Source organism: Mirounga leonina, unplaced genomic scaffold (genome assembly GCF_011800145.1).
Source record: "Mirounga leonina isolate KUSES-001 unplaced genomic scaffold, KU_Mleo_1.0 Mir_94, whole genome shotgun sequence".
NCBI lineage: Eukaryota > Metazoa > Chordata > Mammalia > Carnivora > Phocidae > Mirounga > Mirounga leonina.
Window position 1 is genome coordinate 22,548,357 of NW_023270855.1, and position 21,837 is coordinate 22,570,193.

General features: G+C 38.9%; 1 protein-coding gene across 9 annotated transcripts in view; it reads right to left on the minus strand.

Moving 5' to 3' along the window:
- The window catches only part of MITF (melanocyte inducing transcription factor), a 216,936-nt gene that overhangs the window by 94,517 nt on the left and 100,582 nt on the right, over nt 1-21,837 (minus strand). The window contains exon 2 of one of the 9 annotated variants that reach the window (XM_034998349.1): nt 4,716-4,800. The exons of 6 other annotated variants lie outside the window; for them this stretch is intronic. In XM_034998349.1, coding sequence (XP_034854240.1) covers nt 4,716-4,771 — 56 coding nt within the window. In that variant the 5' untranslated portion in view covers nt 4,772-4,800. Of the gene's footprint in view, nt 1-4,715; nt 6,733-21,837 lie in introns of those variants that run through there. 2 more of the 9 variants (XM_034998348.1, XM_034998350.1) reach the window with 2 other exon arrangements.

Here is a 21,837-nt window from a genome sequence, read left to right on the forward strand (position 1 = left end):
AATAAAAAGGACTGCAAAGTACAGCTTGTCTTTCTCCTCTCCTTTCCTTCACCAAATATTTGGATGCTTCCCAAAAGCCAGGTTCTGCTAGATGTGAGGGAGATCATGGTGTCCTAAGTGGACAGCACTCCTGTGCTTTGAAGCTCTGACCTTCCATTGTACGAAAGGAGGAAAACATTCTAAAAGAATCACCACTAATCACATATGTTAAAATCTGAAATCTTTACTTTTCAACACCTAAACCCGAATTCATTGGTAAAAACTGGAGACTCTGCATCTATTCAGGATTAATATTCTTGAAGCTGGACCTCCAACAGGTATCAGTAAGAATAATCTCAGTAATTGATTAGATCAAAATTAAAGAGAACCCTAATAAGACTCCCAGTATATCAATATTCTTCAAAGGAGGGTTCAAAAAATGATTTTCTGGGGCTCAGGAAGAAAAGATTAGAACATTTCTTTATATACATCTTATCCATCATTTTTATTTTCTATTTTTGTACATGTTGTATTATGTAATGTAATTATAATGTAATATAAAATAATGTGTATAACATATAAACATTACAAACATGTTTATAATTTACAAATAAAATAAAAATATGTGGAGAGAGTTTGCTTGAAAAAATTTAACTAGGAAGGATGATCAAAAATGTTCAAGAGGCCTCTGTAATATATGACCAATGTTCTTTCAGGCAATTTTCATCATGAGATTTTTTTTAAGTTTGTTATTTTCCCCACTCCCAGAGTTTCTCACTTCTATACACTCTAACTAGGGAGAATGTCAACTCTTACTGAAAGATGAAGTCGAATGATACGAGAATGCCATTTCCTCATTTTATGACCACAAATGTTCTCCATTTTCCACAGATGCCACTATAGGCTGGCATAATCTTAACACTCAATTCCCTTCAGGAAATTGCCTCTGAGAGCCAGGCCATCAAAAAGTTATAAAGGCGATAAAGTTAAGGTGGCCCCACACTCGAACTTTCTGTCTTTCATCTCAAGCTTCCTTCCACTAGACCACACTCTAGAATTCTTGCTTACTCTGTCCAACTATGGAATCCCATTCACACTTAGCTGCCATGTTTTAAAAAGCTCTGAAAAACTCATCCCCTATAAGGCGCAAATAATTTATATGGCATGACATGATACTATACCTACAATGTTTCAAAATGAAGACTCTCTTGATGCATGTCTAGTACATAGCTACCGAGATGCAAAGGTTGCAAAACTGTGTGAAATGATGGCCTCTGGAGCAGCCTAGTATCCTGCCCCACTTCTTTGGTAAAGTACCCCGATTTCACCATGAAGGACCAGGCTCCTCACTTTCAGTGCATGAGGTTATGATGTGCTACTAACTCCAGACATAGAAACACAACCCAGGATTAGCCAATCAGCATATCCACCGAATGGGCTTGTGCCCCAAGATGGTCCAGTAAGAGGCAGCCCTGTGCCTTTGACTCCAACTACTGGGGTAAAAGAACTCTCCTTATGCAAAGATTTGGAAAGATGGTGGAATATAAGTCTGGAATTTCCTGGGCCAACTGAAAAGAAAGCCAAACTAGGTGAAACAGTAATGGAAACTGAAAGAAGAAACAGAGGATGGAGAACAAGAAGGAGCCAGCATGTGGATGACATTGAGCATCTGAATCAAATGATCCTTGAAGCCCTGAAAACCCTGAACATTGGATACTGATTTGCAAAGACCAGTCAATCTCCATTTTTTATTAAGCCAGTTTGATGTGCCCTGGGATACAACAGTTGGTTTTTGTGACATTTTAGAAAATACCAGTCATTCTGAAAAAAATAAAATTTCGGTCTAAAATCTACAACTCAAACAATCCAATATTCATTTTCCTATTTTCTCCTCATTTTAGCTGGTATACTGCTACTCACAACATTTCCCAGATTTCCAGGAGCTAGGTTAGCTTCATGTCTAAGTTCTGCCATCATATCTCCTGGACTTTGGCTGTAATGGCTGGAGGTCCAGCAGCCACTCTGGACTGTAAGGATGAGGCCCAGACTTAAGAATGGAGCTGAAATGTGCATAGTCCTTCATGATCTGGTCTCCATGAGGACAGGATTTTTTTATGTTTTATTCACATATAGATTCCCCAGCACCCAGAGGACTACTTGGCACCTCGTAGGCTCAAATAAATACCTATTCAATGAATAAATTTGATATCTCTATCCTAACAAATATCCCACCTCTATTAAAATCAGCTATTAGAATTTTATGTTGGAAGATCTTTCATCAAACCATTTGCTTGACTCATCCAGTGACAGAGAATACATTTTTCCAAAGAGCTCTGGGCTCTAGAGACCTACTATATTTCCTTAATTCTAAGACAAACTTTCCCTCTACATTTTAAGATTTCTCAATTCAGAATGGATTTTATAATCAATGTATATATTTAGTAGATCTTTTGCCCCAAATAATTGCCTTATAATTATAATCAATAGTGAACTGGATATAAGAACTATATTTGATAGACAAATACTGTGGCACTGGAGTAATTGCGGTCCCCAAAAGCTCAAATGAGTAACCGATGGAGTAATTCAGAAATGTGTGCATTGGAGAAGCCCACTCAATAAAAAGGCAGAGGAAGAAACATCAAATCATTCAGTATCTTAATGAAAATCCACAGAGCATAATAACAGAGACGAGCATAAGCTCTGGAGCCAGAATACCTAAGGTTGAAAACCCGGCTCTATCATTTCTCAGTTATACAACATGGGCAGGATTCTTCACCTGCCCAAAGCTCAATTTTCTCATCTGCAAAATGCAAGTAGAAAAAAGCGCCTTTGTCATAGAGCAAGTATGGGAATTCAGTGTGTTAGTACAGGTAAGACACTTAGATTGGTGGCCGGCACACCATGAACAATAGGGAGAAGTTATATAACTACACTATGTTTTAATTCTTGATTTGGTATCCTCTGAGCATCGTCTTAATATCTCAAAACTAGTGAAAACTGACAAGTTATTTTCTAGGAAGCCAAAACTCTTAGAATGTTGCCTTCTGCTATGGTGTTCCTCTGCTTTCCTAGAGGAAAATACAAAAGAAACAATTAATTCACAGTGTGCACCCTCCCTAAAAGAACAGGCACAAAGAATTTAACAGGCAACAGCTCAGTGAACAGTTTTATCAAAGATGTGTGCTAAGAATTTCCTTCTGAGAGTTCAGAAGGGAAGCATGCTCCTATGGTGACTATTTTCTTTAACCAGAAAAAGAAATTCAAAATCAATTAAGCAAAAGTAGTTCAAATTAAGAATTAACTCCGGTGTAAATTCAAGGGTGATATCACTACTGTCCTTAGGCTGCATCAGAGTGGCATGTTTTATCCACTCATGCCATCCACTAATTTGCATAAAATTAATATTTAAAAAATTAGTAAGTTGCACAGTACATTCTTGGGTGTGAATCACACAGAGCAGCCATCATCTCCTTAACTATTATCTGATTTGCAAAGCGGAAATTTATAACGTTTCTAGGATAATGACATTTTGAATACATAATTAAAATACATAAACTGTGTTCATAAAATGCTCTATCATTTCAGAGAGGTAAGTAATTAAACTGTTTTAATGACCTATAGAAGGAAAACAGTATCAATGAAAACAAAATACTGCCAAAATAGCGCAAGAAATTAGAAATCATTTTAAAAGCTACTCTGAGAACTTCTAAAGATGTACCTACTGAACATTATGAACTTCAACCGCACTTCAATTTGTGGAGATTTATTTTTTAAGAATCAAATTCTAAAAATAGTTCTGCTACATTTAGTATTTTTCCATTATTCTTGCCGTCTTTAAACACACCTTCACAAGCTGCTGAACATAATGCTTTTCTGACTTAATCAGAACCTCTCTCATGACCCAGGAACGTTCAGTAAATAATTATTAAGCTCCAGAAGTGGCTTTTGCATAAGCTGATTTGCTTGAATGCGTATTCAACTGAGGGACATAGCTTTTAGTATTGTTTCCAAATCTTATCACCTAACACTGAAAGTAAATGTTAAGGGGGGGGGGGGGGGGGTGCGTGCTATCATCTACTTAGTCTTTCTCTTTTTTAGTATTTCTTTGAAACTGCCCATCTCAGACTTGTTCTACATTGATATGCCAGGCAGATGATTCTGATATTTGGATGTTTTGTTTTCCTCTCAAAGAGAAAAAAAAAATCAATATACAGAAATGCAAACGAGATATTTATAAATGCAACTGCTACTATTCCACAGTCAGGTAAAAAAGAGAGAGAGAGCAAAAAATCCAAAGTGTTTGCAATAGGACAATTTTGACAAATGTTACTGCTAAGCACACTCGTTTTCCTGAAGAAAATCCTTTTTTACTCATGACGAAGCTGAGCTGCGATCTACCCCATAATCATAAATCAAGCTCTGTTCTCAGATTTTTCAAGCGGTCACTTTTTTGGCATTATTAATTTAAGACCGACATTCAATTTTAAACAAGAAGACAAAGCTAATGGGCCAGCATTTCGATTACCCCCAACAAATTAGTTGTTATCCTTGTCATAGCCACATACTAGAGGCTACAGCTGAAGCTGATTAAAGCCACAGTCACAAAGTAACAGTTCCAGTATTTTTAACTCCCAATAAAACCTTCCCGTTCTCTATCCTCCCCCTTTAAAAAAAAAAAAAAAAATCGCTCCTGTTAAGAGGTCCCGGGATTATTTCCAGAATAAAACTTCACTTACAGATATAGGCTTTCAAAGGAGCAAGGCATGAACATCTGAACTCTAAGCGTCTCCATCTTTTTTCCTTTAAGGTGTTCTGCAAGCCCTTGGCGAAGAGTGAAAGTCAAAGTTAGTTCTGGCACTGGCTGTGTCACTAGGGGTGGCTCCTGATAAGGCCCTGGAAACTCCAATCCAAACACAGCTCGTGCTAGAACGGTGCCTGGTGTCTGTCTGCAACAGCAGACCTGTTTAATCCAGTACCTACTGTACCTGCAGGACAAAACTGCTGCCTCACCCTGCACAGGGGGTGAGGCAGGGACCCAGGCGGGCCTGCAATTTGCCCCCGCAGCCAGGCGAGCACCTCGGGATGCTCACTTAGCCTTCCCCAGCACAGATACTGGTGGAGGCTAGCAGCGGCTGCACCTTGGTAGAGAACTTGAAAGGGAGGTAATTTCACATCCCGGTGAATTTTTAACATTTAATACAGTCCCAGAATCTAGGAGGGCTGTGGGATTGCTTTTGTGTCCCTTCTCAGTTTGGGCGATCTCAGACATTTTTAGAACTGCAGCTGATAATTGGACATGCTCTCCTGCTGGCAGGCTAGAGAGCCAGAGAGCATTCCTCACTCTTGGACCCCAAGAATCTGAGGGCTGTCCCTGCCCCCTCCTGCTGGGAGCCAAATGCAAGCTGCTTCTAACTGTGGGCACCATCTTTTGGGATGTACACATCTTTAGGCCGCATATCTGTGTATTCTTAGACTGTCACCCAATTAATTCTGGACACCCTGGTGTACAAGAAGAAAAAAAATAACAACACATGTTCTCCAACAACACTTTAAAATTCCAACATGACAACATCAATATTATCAAATATTGATGGAGCTCCTACAGACTCAGCACGCCAAAGATGTCCTGTAGAGCTATGAAAATATGTATGTTTCTCTTTACACATCATTCAAAGGTCAGAACAAAGACATGTGACATGGGCTAGCTGTGTGCCCGGGACAACTGACTTCACTTCTCTGTGCCTAAGAGTTTATCTCCAAAGTAAATGATTGGAAAATAATGCAGTCTCGACAAGCCATACTCAAACTCGAATTCCATGATGTAATGAAATTATCTTTGTCTTAACTTCCCTTTAATAATAGGAAATCTCTAGCCAGGAGCCTCAGGCAAACTATTTAGTCTTTTTAGTCTTTGTTCATGTGTTCATTCATTCATTCATTCTTTTGTTTAATAAATATTTATGGGACACCTACTATGTCCCAGGCATTGGTAAACTCTTGGAGTTTACGGACTAGTGGGACACACATATTAAATAATCACACAAACAGATAATGATACAAGTAATAACTGCTATGGGGAGCTAGAAAGGCTTAGAATGTAAGGGTCAGAAAAGACTTCTCTCAGGCAGGGACCTCTGCACTGAGGTCTGAGCAGGGTCACCAGTTGGGGGGAAGGAGAACATGGAAGAACAGTCTTCTGAGCAGTGGTAACAATATATACATGCAAGAATCCTGAGGTGGGAATTAGAAGAATGGCTGGAGGATGGAGAAGGAGGGAAAAAGGTGGTGTCCATGAGACCAAAGCAGTGACCAGCGCCAGACCACACAGGATGTGGTAAGCCAGGAAGAAAGAGGTGATTTTGATTCAAGGTGAGCAGGAAACCATTGACAGGCTGTATATGCAGGAGAACAAAGGGCTCAGATTTGAATTTTTAGGAAGTTCCCCCTAGCTGCTGTTTTGAGACTCAGATAAAGGAGGGCTAAGATTGGCTACTGCAATGGTCCTGGTAGGAGGTAATGACAGTTCATGGAGGGTGGGGAGCACTGACGATACAAAGGGTGAAGAGAAGTGCAGAAAAGTGAACAGAGTACTGGCAAAACTAAAGACCAATAAATAGAAAGACTAGGGGTAGCGTAGGGAATACAGGTCCCTAATGCAATAATTGTATACATTAACTAGAGTTACTGAGCACTTCCTACACACCAGGTATTGTTCTGGGTAGGGGAGTAAAGAGATGACTAAGATGCTACACTATTCCCTTTACTAACCTACCCAACCTCTCTTCTCCTGTCTCTGTCACAAAATGGCATAAAAATAAAGAACACAGGTTCTGGTGTCAACTTATCCAGGCTGAAATTCCACCACTTACTAATTCTGTGACCTTGTGCAAATTTACCAAACTTTCTGTGCCCCAGATTCTTCACCTGAAAGGGAAATGATAAGTGCCTATCCCATATGTTACCGTTAGAACTGAAGGAGATACTATAGTGATGTGTTTGGCATAGTCTCTGGCATAGAGTAAGCTCCCAATTAAAAAACAGCTCTTATGGTTATGACTCTGGTTAGGGCTGTTATCCTTGATTCACACTGACTGATCTAGAGAACCAAGGGAAATAGGACAAAGTGGGAAAAAAAAATAGAGAAAGTAAAGGAGGAATGACCATAAGAAATGACCATATCAGGACCTTTAAGGGATTATCTCTTAAAAGACTGAACTGGACTCTGTCTCACTTTGGGCACTATTTGAAATTGCATTAAGTTACAAGGTACCGGGTAAGTTTTAGAACTGAAACCCTGATTTATTACGTGCTTACACACAGGGAAAATCTGTACCCTCCATGGGCTCTCAAGTATTGACCATGAAACCAATGGTATCAATTCCAGCCATTCCAGCAGGGACACAAAGTGGTGCCAAATGATCCCCTGGCATGTTCAGCCAATGACATCGCCTGACCTTTCCTCCCAGATAATCCACCACCCTAAGAAGGCTGTCCATTGACTGTTTACATAAGTGTTTAAATAAAATTGCTTTTAAGGGGCATGTGTTCAACTATTCATGATACTTTAGAAAGATCTATATTAGACCAGTGTTCTTGGAAAATCTTTTTTGCCACAGCAATCAAATACCCACCAGCCAATGGAGTAAAGCTTGACTGAAATGTGCATATATGCCACCATCTACAAAATTCATGAAACATTACATACATTCCCCTAAACTCAAATACTGGTCTGCTCAACACCAAAAATAAATAAAAATCTGATTAAAAAATGGGCAGAGGACCCAAATAAACATTTTTCCAAAGAAGACATCCAAGTGGCCAACAGACACATGAAAAGATGCTCAACATCATTCATCATCAGGAAAATGCAAATCAAAACCACAGTGAAATATCACCTTCACCTGTTGGAATGGCTAGCATCAAAAAGACAAGAAATGACAAGTACTGGCAAGAATGTGGGGGGAAAAAAGGAACCCTCATGCACTGTTGGATGGAATATAAATCAGTGCAGCCACTATGGAAAACAGTACAGAGGTTCCTCAAAAACTTAAAAACAGAACAACCATATGATCCAGTAATCCCACTTCTGGTTATCTACCTGAAGAAAACAAAAACACTAATTCAAGAAGATACATGTATCCCTATGTTTACTGCACCATTACTTATGATAGGTAAAATATGAAACCCTAAGTGTCCAGTGAAAGATAAATGGCTAAAGATGTGAGATACACACACACACACACACACACAATGGAATATTACTCAGCCATCAAAAATAATGAAATCTTGCCATTTGTGACAATATGGATGGACCTAGAGGGTATAGTGAAATTAGGCAAGAGAAAGACAAATACCATATAATTTCACTTATATGTGGGATCTAAAAAACAAGCGAACAAACAAACACAAAGAAACAGACTCATAAATACAAGGAAACAAACTGGTGATTGCTGGGGGGGTGGGGGGATGGCGGGGTGGGAGGATAGACAAAATAGATGAAGGGTATTAAACTTCCAGTTATAAAATAGATAAGGCATGGGTACAGAAAGTGCAGCATGGGGAATATAGTTGATAATACTGTAATAACTTTGTACAGTGACAGATAGTAACTAGACTTATCATGGTGAGCACTCTGTAATGTCTATTTGTCAATTCACTATGCTGTACATCTGAAACTAATATAATATTGTATGTCAACTATACTTCAACTAAAAATTTAAAAATAAAATAAAATACCAGTCCTCAAGCAGTGACCCAATTATTCAACCAGTGTCTAGGAGCAGTAGGAACCATGTCTGCTTGGTTCACCACTGTGTTCCTAGAACCTAGTGGAATAAACTGTTGGTAGTTGATGTTCAACAAATATTTTTACAATGAATTAATCTATAACATGAAAGTAACTCTCTTGTACACATCTGTATTATCCAGATGAGTATCCTAAGTGCATACACATATGTATATATATATATACATATATATATGTTTATGTGTGTGTGTATATATATCCTAAATTTAAATAAGAACTTTCAAATGCAAGTAGAGGAAAAGGAAAAATAATACTTAAAGATAAAACACCAAATGCGGACTAAAAATATTACCTGTATTCTAATGCATTTCAAATCTTAATTACTACTGCTTGCCCCAAATCCAAGTGACAGCCAACTTTTTCTTTGGATACTAAATTTGGGCCTTTTGGAAGGAAAGGAATCTTTTGGAAGGAAAAATTCAATCACTATGCTGAATGGGTGAGAGAAGAGATAAGAGGTTTTACTTGTTATCCTGGCCAAAACTCGGCTGAAGAAAAGTAGACCATTACCACAGATTTCTCGTTTTATTTGGATATCAAATGTTTTATTGCCCCCCAAAGTGCACCATTTTCTTCTATCTTTTCTTTTGATAGTCATTGCTCTTTCCGGTCAACTTGCACAGCTCACTGGCCTAGTGACAGTTCATAGCTGAGGGCTTATGATGTGCCCCAGCACTATACTGATGCATGAACTACCTCCCACAGCCAATTTAGGAAGCATCTAACCACTCTTTAAATGTTTCATTATGATCCCAGCCAACAGTTCCCAAGCCTGTCCTCCTATCAGAAGCACCTGGGGACTCTTCTCCCCACCCTACTCCCTTAGAGTCAACTCAGGAACATTTAATGTCAAGGATCATGCCCCAAACAAATGACTGAATGAGACTCTCCAGGAGTATAGTTTGGAATTCTGTGTTTTTTAAAAGATTCTCATAAAAGTCTAACGTGAAGTCAGGTCTAGGAACCCCTAATATATAATGTATTATAATATATACAATTAAATATAATATATTCTATGTAAATCATCTAAAAGAGGCAGGAAAATACTCCAGAAGACAAGTGCTCTTTATTTGTTGAATAAAGAAGTCTCTACTTGTAGATTTTAATCCTTTAAAGCATCCACTTGGAATTACTATGGATATGCTTTGAATGTTCAGTGAAAGCCTTCTTATGAGGTAATTAAAGAATACCATGAACGTGACTATGAAACTCAAGAAATACTCTCAAGAGTAACAAACACACCCCCTCTTCTCCCCACATACCATTATGCTCCATCCTGGGAAAAGTCAGATGCACTGAGAGGCCCTGCAACACAAACACTGACTGACTGGCCCAGCACGTGAGAGGTGCCTTCTCGGCCTTGTGTGCCAGACCAAACTGAAGAAGCAAGGGGCTCTGCTTTTCAGGGGCCCACACCAAAGAAAGCCAAACTCCTATATACATGCCTATATCCTAAGACTGGGTGAAGAGGACATCGTCGGGCCCCCTCTCCCCCCTCCAAGTTACTCTCCCATGGCTGGCTGCTCCTCATCTTCCAGAGCAGGGCCTCACAGGGTTGACATTTTTCCCTCAGAGAGATCTTCCCTGCCCTCCCTACCTAAAGCAAAACACTCACTTCTGGTGGTTCGCTCTTCAAGCAGAGCAAAAGTTTGCTTCTTTCTTTCACAGCATTTAATCCAACTTACAATCATTTTATTTGTCTTTCGTCCTTGATGAAGGCAGGGTCCTTTGTATTTATTTTATTCTCAGTGCCCGGCATATAGTAAATGCTCGATAAATATTTGCTGGCTGGCTGGCTGGCTGGCTGGCTGGCTGGCAAGAAGGAAGGAAGGGAGGGAGGGAGGGAGGATGGACAGATGAGTGACAAAATGAAAAAAAGATCAGTAAGAAACTCCCTCCAAAGTACAATCTGACAGCATTTAATTAATTACGAAGGAAGAGTCAACAGGCATCAATGGGAAGCATAATTACATACTCTGGAAGCTTTTAGTTGCTGAACCCAACTGATCTTCATGAGTAAGTACTGGGATACAAAGTTACAAGAAAGTGGTCCAGCAGTTCTCATCTGAAACCCTCACAGCCTGACTAAAGGCCATTTTTGATGACTACCTATCTGCAGAAATACCTGTTCAGTACCATTCAATCACAATTATCTCTTATCATCCTGTTTCTATTTTCTTCTACTACCAAGAACAGATCTCCCTGTAAAAATGATGGTACAGCATCTTCTGAAAGCTCATTGTACCTGGCACACAAAGAAGCCTTTTCAGGTTGAAAAGGAAAAGCAGATGAGACCAAGATGACCCCAGGTAAACTTGATTTAGGCTCACTCTGACATTGTTGAAGAACGGTTAAGATGCTTATGCAAACATCCAAAGAGAAAAATTAATGCTTTTTAAGACTGTTTAGAAAAATCTGTCCTGAGAATAAAAATATAATAGACAAAGAGGCATCTCAAATGTTGCCTGGAATCAATTTTTAAGCAATTAATGAAGGGAGAAATCCATGAAATAATGGTTTGGCCTTTCATTTAATACAATAATCAATACAACAGATTAATTCCCTATCTTGAGCTTTCTGATATTATCTATATTAGGGTTCACTTCAAAAGAAATACTTGTTCCTGAATTAAAGGAGATATAGCGGCTGTTTCTTTGTTATCTGGGGTATTTTGCAATAAGCAGACCACAATCTATAAGACGGGCCAAGTTCGTGAGACAACACAAAGCTGGGGAGGCAAATACTGATGAGATTATGCCACTTTGATTGGCATTTCTTCAAATGAAAAACTTAGTAAACTGCAATTTACTTTCCTCTATCTAGGTAAATAAACAAGAGAAGATAAGGCTGTTGCCATTGTGGGGGTCCAAATTTACTTACAATGTGACTTCACGATAAATAAAATCTTCCACTTCAGGAGTTTAAAATCATGGTGTTTTTCTCTCACTTTAGTGGTTAATTCCTAACTCGTTTAAAAAGAAAAATGTGGCCTTCTCTTTTTTGTAGTCACTTTTTTTTTTAAGTGATTAAAGAATGAAGAGCAAATAAGCACACAGGATGTCTTTGCCATCCTCTTAAGGGTGCTGATGACTGAAACAGGACCGTGTACCACTGTCTTCATCATCTAAGACTTTGGCTTCTTTCTTCTTCAAAGCAAGAGTCAAGATATTAAAATATTTTAAAGTAACATAATATTCAGCTATTAGAAATGGCCTCCACAGACCACCTGAGATGCTAAGGAAGGTGAATCCATCCTTCCCAAGGTTTCCTCTCTGAAAGAGGTACCTGGGCATCAACAACTCAAAGAACCACCTAAATCCTTTATGGTCTACAGAGAAGCTGAAAAGGGGGACAAAGATAAGAAGAAAGGGATGGATATTTTGTCAGCTAAACTTTCTAATCTATTCATGTAAATGTAATACTCGTATTCCAATAACTGAGCTGAAGGTAGAGACAGACTGCTTCTTGTGGACAATCATGCTATGGTGGAAGGTGGTATGGAAGTCAACAGAGTGAAGTATGGAAACTCCAGTTTGTACAAGATGTAGTAAGGACCCAGAAAAATGGTTTCTATCTGTGGGTGGCAAAACTCTTGAGAGGTCACTCTTCTATAAATGAATGAATAGTTGCTATGTCTCTCCTACGGATACAAACAGAACATTTTTCAATCGGAGACAACACAGTGTGGTGGTGCAATGTAGACAACACAGACACACACACAAACACACACAGAGACACACACACAGACACACACACACACACTGTGTTGATCTCAGTTTTCCCTAGGGCAAGTCATTTAATTTCTGAGTCTCAAAATTTGCATCTGTAAAATGGGGGCATGAATATTACCTGTTTGATAGATTAATGTGATGATGAAACGAGGTAAGGTATGAGAAATAGCACAGTGCCTGAAAACAATCACACTCAACCAAAATTCTTCAAGGAACAGGGATTCGATTTCAGAATACTGTAGGGAATGAGAAGTCAGCCTTTAGAGCCTCAAAAAACTTCAAGTTATGGCAAATAAAAGTTATTATTTAGAGGCAACAGTGAAGATGCTTTTGAAAATTGATATTTGAAGAGGTTATACAGATTCTAAATATTTTTAACTGTGAATAATATATTCATAATGAATAACCAAAACTAAGATGTTGATAATCTGTAACTTTTGATAGTGGACAACTTACTGCCTTTTCAATGGTTGTCTTAGCTACAGCAAAAATTTTAGCACAAGGAACCCTCTGCTCTGATTCAGTATGCCAATTATGTTTTTAACTTGTATTTTTACTATATAAATATACCCAGAATTCAAGCAGGAAATCATATATTTAAATAAGCAAAATTATAACAAATAGAACTTCTTTGTGTTCAATAGATCACCTTATGTTAAATTTGTTTTACTAGTCAAATTTCCTAAACTTCTAAAGCATCTCAGTACTGACTCTTATACTAATGACATCCTGTTTTGGTTATGCTGAGCAAACAGGATTTAAAATGAGAAAAATAATATTTGCACATAAATCCTTCCTGTCTGTTGATTAAATCCAATCAACCATAATAAACTCAGTACATATTAGCATTCTGTACCTAATTTACACCCTAGGGAGTCTTTCCTATAATCAAAGTGTATATTTATGTGGATAGTAAAATGCTAAGATAACCAATATTTTAAATTAATGGCCTGTATAATTTCAAGTAATACTGCTATAAACTAACAAAAAGGAAAAAATTAAATATTTGCTTTAAAATAATTAAGTCATGTGTCCTTAAAAAAAGAAATAGTGCCAACAGAGCTACCTAATTTTAACATTTACTAAGTATTAATTACCTGCCAGGTATTACTGGCAAGGATGGCAAAGCAGATGCAGAGAATAATAAGCATTCCTATTCAGGATTATCTAGCTTCTAATATCAAATAACACTGGTTCATTTTTAAGAGATGTGGACGAAATCATGGGGAAAAAAAAAAAAGGAAAACTCAAAATATTCTCATTAAAACTCATTCCTTCTAACAGTTAGGGACCATGGGAACAAGCCCCAAGTGAAAAACATTACGTACCTGGGATACCTTCTGTGGGCTGTCCCCGTGAAACTACTTCTCTTACCAAGTGGAACCTGGATGCGGCCAAGGATGCGACCCCATACACGAGCCAGACAACACTGAGGACCCCAGCTCCAAAAAGCATCAGTGAGCTGCCTGAGTTACCTGCCAATACTGACCAATCAGGATGGGACAATTCCAACCAATCAGGAGGAGGCACTTTTTTTTTTTTTTTAATGCCTTTACCTCACTAGCATAGTGGACAAGACCCAGGTGGGAACCTACCAGAAAGGGAACTTTCTCTGAATAAGCAGGGCCTCCCCTCTGTTCTGGGAGGCCACCCTGACCATTCTTGCTGGTGCTGTGCTTCCCTTCCACTTGAGCTGTGGCCCCACCAAAGCCTTGCCTGTGCCTTTGACTTTTGGATCGATGGGAGGTCCAGGAACTTGACTCTGTTAAAAATTCAACAAATATTTTTTGAGCACCTACTACGTCCCAGGCACTGTTTGATATATTTGACATATAGGTGAATCCTTAGGACCTTATATCCTAAAGAGAGAAATGTTTTGGAGTACCTCTGAATGCTCAAATCACTTATTAATTTAAACAGACAATTTGAAAATTATGTGGCTTTGCAGTCTTTAAGCACTATCCACAATGATACTCCCATTAACAAGGATGTTTGCTTTCTAGTACTGGATCAAAGATCAATGTATTTTCATTTACAAGTGTGGCAGGCAGGAAATTTGAATATTTGGGAAAAATGACATCATGTCTCTCTCTACCATATTTTTAAAAAGTTGGGGGTTGGAGAGAAGATAGAATTCATCATATTGCCACAATGATAACTGTACCTTATATTTGCATATCACACCTTATGTTTAATCTTTTTTAACTTAAATAAAGACACTGAGGGACACTGAGTGAGGTGAGTAGCTTGCCCAAAGTCAAGATGTTAATAAGCAGTAGATCTGGGGTCTGAAATTCCAGAGCCCACATGCCTTTTTTTTATGCTCCTCTGTTCCAAGTTTACGTGAGCCACCCAACAATCACAGAAGCAAACTAATTCTATAATTAGAACTGTGCACTACAGTCGCCTCTTTAGTGGTCTATGCCCCACACCCTACACCAGATTCTGAATTCCATGAAGGCATAAACCATGTCTATTTAGTTTACCTCCTCATTCTTGAACCAGGTACCATTCCAGAACCAGAGAAGGCGCCCAATAACTATTTGTCAATGGGCTAAGTGATTAATTAATTGACCATGGTGCTTTTTCTGACCACTTCTGACCATGATTTACCTTTAAAAAAAAAGGGGTGGGGGATGAAGCATGCTTCCCTGCATATTTATGCCAAGCATGAATTAAATTAATGGCATTCATGAGAAGGGAACATAAACACACAATTTTTGTCCTCAAGTAACTTAATCTAGTTGGAAAAGAGAATGAGAAAATGCGAGATATCAGCAATTTATACTTGTTAATGGAAGAAGAAGTAAGGAAGTACTCAGAAAAGAATTATTCGAAAAGGCTTTTTAGGGGAAATAAGGCCTTTTAGAAATGAGGGAAATGATGAAGTTCCTTTGGCAAAGATGGTAAATCTTGAGCAGTCTGCCGGTGTGGGACACTAGATGATCTCAAATCCAGACACACAGACTCCACAATAAATAACCATGGAATTACACAGTGAGAAAAGTCCTTTCAAATTTCTTTCATCCCAGGAAAAGTCTCTGTTTGATGCTAAAATATGTCTTCAATCTCTCAACACTTGCCCTTTGTAATCAAAAAAGCTCCTTCCTCAGGCTCAGGCACATCCAGACAATACGCCTTGAAGAATCTAACAGTTTTCTTCATTGTATTTATTTTACATGTACTTCCACTTTAATTTTCATTATATCATTTCTTTAAAATACATTCTTAATTTTTAAAGTCCCCACAGAGTAAGTGGGGGCAAAAGTCATAAAGTTAGCATGAGAATGGCTGAAATTTGGGAAATGCTGATTGAAAGAAATGAAGGATGTGCCAGAATCCTTCCGAGGAAACAAGATTAAACACAACCTAGAAATAGGGGCCTACTCTATTGCAATGAGAAGCTCAGAGCTATAAAGAATTTCAGTGTGATAAAGAAAATCACTTAGGGTTCTGAAAGCATAGTAAGTGGGCCTAGCCCTAATCGCTCACCTAACTGTGGAAAATGAGCATGACTCTTGATATGATTCCATACCGGAAGAGTGGGGATCTGGCCAAGTAGGACTGAGAATATCACAATGGAAGTGACACACCATGTTTGTTGACAGTGCCTGTAAACAATACCTCCATCCAGGAGGGGAAAAAAAAAAAAAAAATAGGCAAGGCTGTTAGAACAAAATGTCAGGCATGCTTGACGCTGATGTTTCAATATATAACGACTCTCCTCTCTCGCTGTGAAGGTCATTTCTGCCTGTGTTACCTCCTAGGGCACAAATATAGCTTGTAGTCCACTTTTAGTTAGTTTTTTTTTTTTTCTAATTTCATAATGAAGTACCAAGAGATTTTCAGTACACATTTTCCCCCCTAGCTGATAATACTTTCACACACTAGGTGGAGCCAACTTTATAATGCTTTGGGATTCACAGACAGGTTTGCGTTGCACTTGAAAAAAAATCCATGCACAAAGTTATGGGAGAGCTGTGTACACCAAAATATATTTTAATTTAAATTTCTCAGATTTTAATTTTAAAAATCAAAGGTCCCATCATTTCTACCAATGTGCATATTTTCCATAACTTCTAAGCCCAAATCAATATCAAACTATCAATAATGCTATAAAATGTGTGTTTAAAATATGTGCATCTTATGGTTTATTGGCACTTTTAACTTTGATTTATTAACATGTACTTAATATATTTTTTTTTTAATGACAATCTCCAAAATTACATGCTTTTTTGTTTGCTTGGGGAGAAATGGAAGCAATTCATAAATGCAATAAGCATGGTTCTCTCATCAGGCCCATAAAAACTACCTCGAGGATAGGAGGGATTAGGGCAAAGAGAGATGCAGGTAGATAGAAAGTAGACTCATGGTCCATGGGAATTTAGAAAATAGTCACCAGCACTTGGTAAGAGGAAAAGGCCCATCTCCAGGACCAGGAAAGGTCCACTACCAAAAGACAAGAATGTACCACTGTCCACAGCCACCAACCTGGGGCTGGTGTGGGGCAGCAGGGAAGGAAGGAAGGTTATACAATGGTTCTCTCCCGTCAGTCATGGAAACTCAATCCTTTTCACTGAATCCTAACACTTCAGAGCAGTGGTTCTCAACTGGGGGTGATTTTGTCCCCAGGGAACACTTGACAACATCTGGAGACACCTTTAGCTGTTACAGATGGAGAGGCAGGTGCTACTGGCATCGAGTAAGCAGAAGTCAGAGATGTTGCTAAATATCAGATAAAAGACAGTAAAACTATCATGAAAAGCAAGAGAGTGACTAACCTAAAATTCAGGGTGGCAGTTAGGTTGGTGGGGGGTAAAGAGAAGGATATGATCAAAGATGAGACTTCTAGAATGTTCTGTGTCTGTAGATACAGTGGGGACATGTTTATTCATTTTATTGTTCTTTACTAAAACAACAGGTTTTAGATGTATTTAACAACCTAAAAAAACATTACAAAGTATGAAGTGTAAGGGAAGGGAAGACAGAGAGACAGCAAGTACAGGTCACTCATTAAGGATAACAGTGAACTTTGACATAACTGGCTAACATACCACCAGATCAGAGGTATGTTTTACTCTTTGTCCCCTTAACCCTCCACTGTCCAGTTACTTATCACATCTTTCCCGTCAACCACCAAATTGCATCTCCTCTGCCCTCAAGGTTATTCTGCCATGATTCAGCTCTGGCCTGGACTGCTAACCTGTTCTCTCTACTGCCCTCAATATATCCTACACTAACTACTAGATAACGCTTCCTAAAGCATGGCTTGCTGTTTTCATATTTTAATAAAATTAATGTGTCATCAACACAGAATATATGAATTTCAAGTTTCTTATTGAGACTGGCAATCAAGGCCCACTTACCTTTCTAGTCTCAACTACTCTAAGTATTCCAAGCACTACAACCAACATATTCATTCCCTAATCCTAGCTACATACTCTTGCTTGGGTTGTTCCTCTTGCCTAGAGTACCCTTCATGTACCCATAATTATCCCTTTCTATGACAAGTCATGTACATTCTTCAATAAAATGAAACAGAGATGCATTACCAAACGTTGGTGAGGAATGGAGCAAGTGGAACATTCAGACATTGCTGCTGAGGGTATAAATTGGAACAAAGACTTTAGAAATTTTTTTATATGCACCCCTATGTTTATTGCAGCATTATTTACAATAGCCAAGATATGGAAGCAGCCTAAATGTCCAATAAATGAATAAAGAAGAAATGATGTACACACACACATTCATACATACACAGATACACAATAGAATATTACTCAGCCATATGAAATGGATGAGATCATACCATTTGCAACAACATGGATGGACCTAGAGGGGACTGTGCTAAGTGAAGTAAGTCAACTGAGGGGTGCCTGGGTGGCTCAGTCGGTTAAGTATCCGCCTTTGGCTTGGGGTCCTGGGATCAAGTCGCACATGGGGCTCCCTGCTCGGCGGGGAGTCTGCTTCTCCCTCTCCCTCTGCAGCTCCCCCTGCTTGTGCGCATTCTCTTACTCTCTATCTCTATCAAATAAATAAATAAAATTCCTACAAAAAGAAAGTCAACTGAGAAAAACAAGTAACATATTTCACTCATATGTGGAATCTAAAAAAACAAATGAATAAACAAAAAGCAGAATCAAAAATATAAATACAGTGAACTGATGGTTTCCAGAGAGGATAGGGATAGGGAGAGTAAGCAAATGAGTGAAGGGGAGGGGGAGATACAAGATTCCAGTTATGAATAAGTCACAGGAATAAAAGGCACAGCAGAGGGAATATAGTCACTGATATTGTGATAGCATTGTATGATGATAGATGGTAGCTACACTTGTGGCAAGCATGGCAAAATGTATAGAGAAGCTGGATCGCTATGTCATACACCTGAAACTAACATAATATTGTGTGTCAAATATACTCAAAAATTGTAAAAGGACAAGTGAACATATGCATACCTTATAATCTAATAATTCCACCTTTGGGTACATACCAAACAGAAATGGATATGTGTGTTCACCAAAACCATATAGCAATAATGTGCATGGCAGCACTACTCATAATAATGCAAAACTGTAGGCAAATCAAATGCCCATCAACAGAAGAGATAGTGATGTGTTTTTATATTCCATGGGAATGAACTATTGCCACAGACGACAACAGAGATGAATCTCACATACGTGTTGAGCAAAAGAATACAGACAGGAGAGTACATACTGTATGGTTCCGTTTGTATAGAGTTAAATGACACAGAGACATTATTAATCAATGGTATTAGAAGTCAGGATAGTGATTATGTTTTGGGGAAAGGCTGCCTACCAGAAGGTACAAGAGCGCTAGTAATGGGCTCATCGACTGGGTACTGACTACTTGGTGGAACCTGATCAGGCAATACACATAAGACTTGTACACTTTTCTGTAGAAATGTTATACTTCAATTAAAAGTTTATCGAAAAACATTTTAAAACTCTACCCATTTTTCAAGATTATTCCTTAACAAACCTCCTTCACTTTTTTTAAATTTTTTGTTTTTTTTCTTAAGATTTTTTATTTATTGGCGAGAGAGACAATGAGAGACAGAGAGCATGAGAGGGAGGAGGGTCAGAGGGAGAAGCAGACTCCCTGCTGAGCAGGGAGCCCGATGTGGGACTCGATCCCGGGACTCCAGGATCATGACCTGAGCCGAAGGCAATCGCTTAACCAACTGAGCCACCCAGGCGCCCCGCTCCTTCACTTTTTTTAAAAATAATAATCCATGATCCCAATTAGATGTATCTTCCTCCTCTACCTAAATTCCTATAAGATAATTACAACCCTAAAGTTATCTTATAGTTTTTTACGTATGTTTATCAAAATCCAATTGTGGGGCGCCTGGGTGGCTCAGTCGTTAAGCGTCTGCCTTCGGCTCAGGTCATGATCCCAGGGTCCTGGGATCAAGCCCCGCATCTGGCTCCCTGCTCAGCGGGAAGCCTGCTTCTCCCTCTCCTGCTCCCCCTGCTTGTGTTCCCTCTCTCGCTGTGTCTCTGTCAAATAAATAAATAAAAATCTTTAAAAAAAAAAAGTCCAATTGTTACACCACTAGACAAGTATTCCCTTTATGATTTCCCATAAAATACTGCATTATAGTAGCTCACCGATAATATTTATGGGATTCAAGTGACATACATTACCCCTTTCAAAGCAAGTCCACACTTCCGAGTGTTGGGTAAATGTGGCATTCCCTTTTTAAAATTGTTTTATTTGTATTTTTATACATGAAAATTCATCTTTTTGGTGTACAGTTCTGCAAGTTCTGAAATATACAGGTTACTATAACCACCACTACAATCAAGATACAGAACAGTTCTATGACCTCAAAACACTCCCCTGAGCTGCCCCTCTGAAGTCAAAATATCACCCATCCCCCAACTGCCAGAAAGCACCTAATTCTGTTCCCACAATTTTGTCCTATCCAGAATGTCATACAAATGGGATCAAATGCCTGGCTTTTGAGTCTAGTTCCTTTCCCTTAGGCAAGTACTTTTGAGAGCTTTCACGTTTTTGCAGCTCCTTCCTCTTCATTGCCACTTAGTATTCCATTGTATGGAAAAACCATGGCTTGTAATCCTTCCGCCAGCGAAAGGACATTTGGGCTGTGTCCAGTTTTTGGTGATTGTAAAGAAAGCTGCGATCCACTTTAAAGATTTTATTTTTAGTAGATACTTGGAAGCAACTCACTCAAGGTCATACAGTTACCAGTGATAAAAAGAAATAGTATATACTTTTTAAAAAAATGACTGGGAAAAGTAGGAGTCGACAGTATTTTCCCTTATGTCAATGCATCCAGCTCACAATTATCTTCTGTAAAGAGATTTTGAGCTATCTTTTCTATATTTAGAGCACATTAATGGGGCCAGAGTTTGTAAGTAACCAACTAAAGCACTTTTCTAAGGGCGGCTTCTTGCCAATGTGACCCTACGGCCGTACTATTAGAAATAATGTGTATGTCTTGGTCTGTGTACAGCTATTCATCAGTGCTATGTAAATAAGTGAGGATGCCCTGCTGGCTTCTGTCTTTCATCTGACTTACTGGACTCTCTTGTAATGCACAGAAGGGACAGCAAGTGACAGGCTTGGCACTCATGAGCTCCAAAAACCTGTGAGCACAAGGCCTACTTCAACGATTATGCAGAAGGGTGGCTACAATTGCACTTTTTTCTGTTGATTTAAACACAAAAAGCATATGTCCAAATCCTTGGGGGCAGCGTGGCTACATCACAAAATTTCCATTAGCTGGCATTTTGAGGGGTCTCCGTCTGTGGAGCCTAAGCCACTGCACAGCCAAGGTTGAGGCCATGGGGAAAGGGTGTGTCCAAGAACAACATTTCTGGGAGGCATCTGAGCTGCACCTGCCACCGTGGCCAGAGGAAGCATCTTGGTTTTAAGCTTTTAAAACTCGAGTGTGGCATGATAACTCTTTTTCTAGTACCTCCATGATAGTCACTAGAAGAATCATGAGAACCTCGTCCTTCAGCCCTTTTCCAATGCTCTTAAGTAACAATAGCAGCTAAGTATGGAAAGTATGCTATGTACTCTTGTACTAAGCATTTCCATGCAGTACCTTGTTTTAATCCTCAATAAAACCCCTCTAACTTAAATACTATTAGGATATCCCTTTTACCAATGAGGAGAATGACGCTCTGAGAGATTTTAGCACTTGCTGAAGGGTTTGCAGAGAAGAAATTTCATTCACGACAGTCTGAATCTGATCGCATGTTCTGAACCCAGAGGCTCTATCACCCCATGGCCTGACCAGTAAATACATTCATTTATTCACAAACTCAA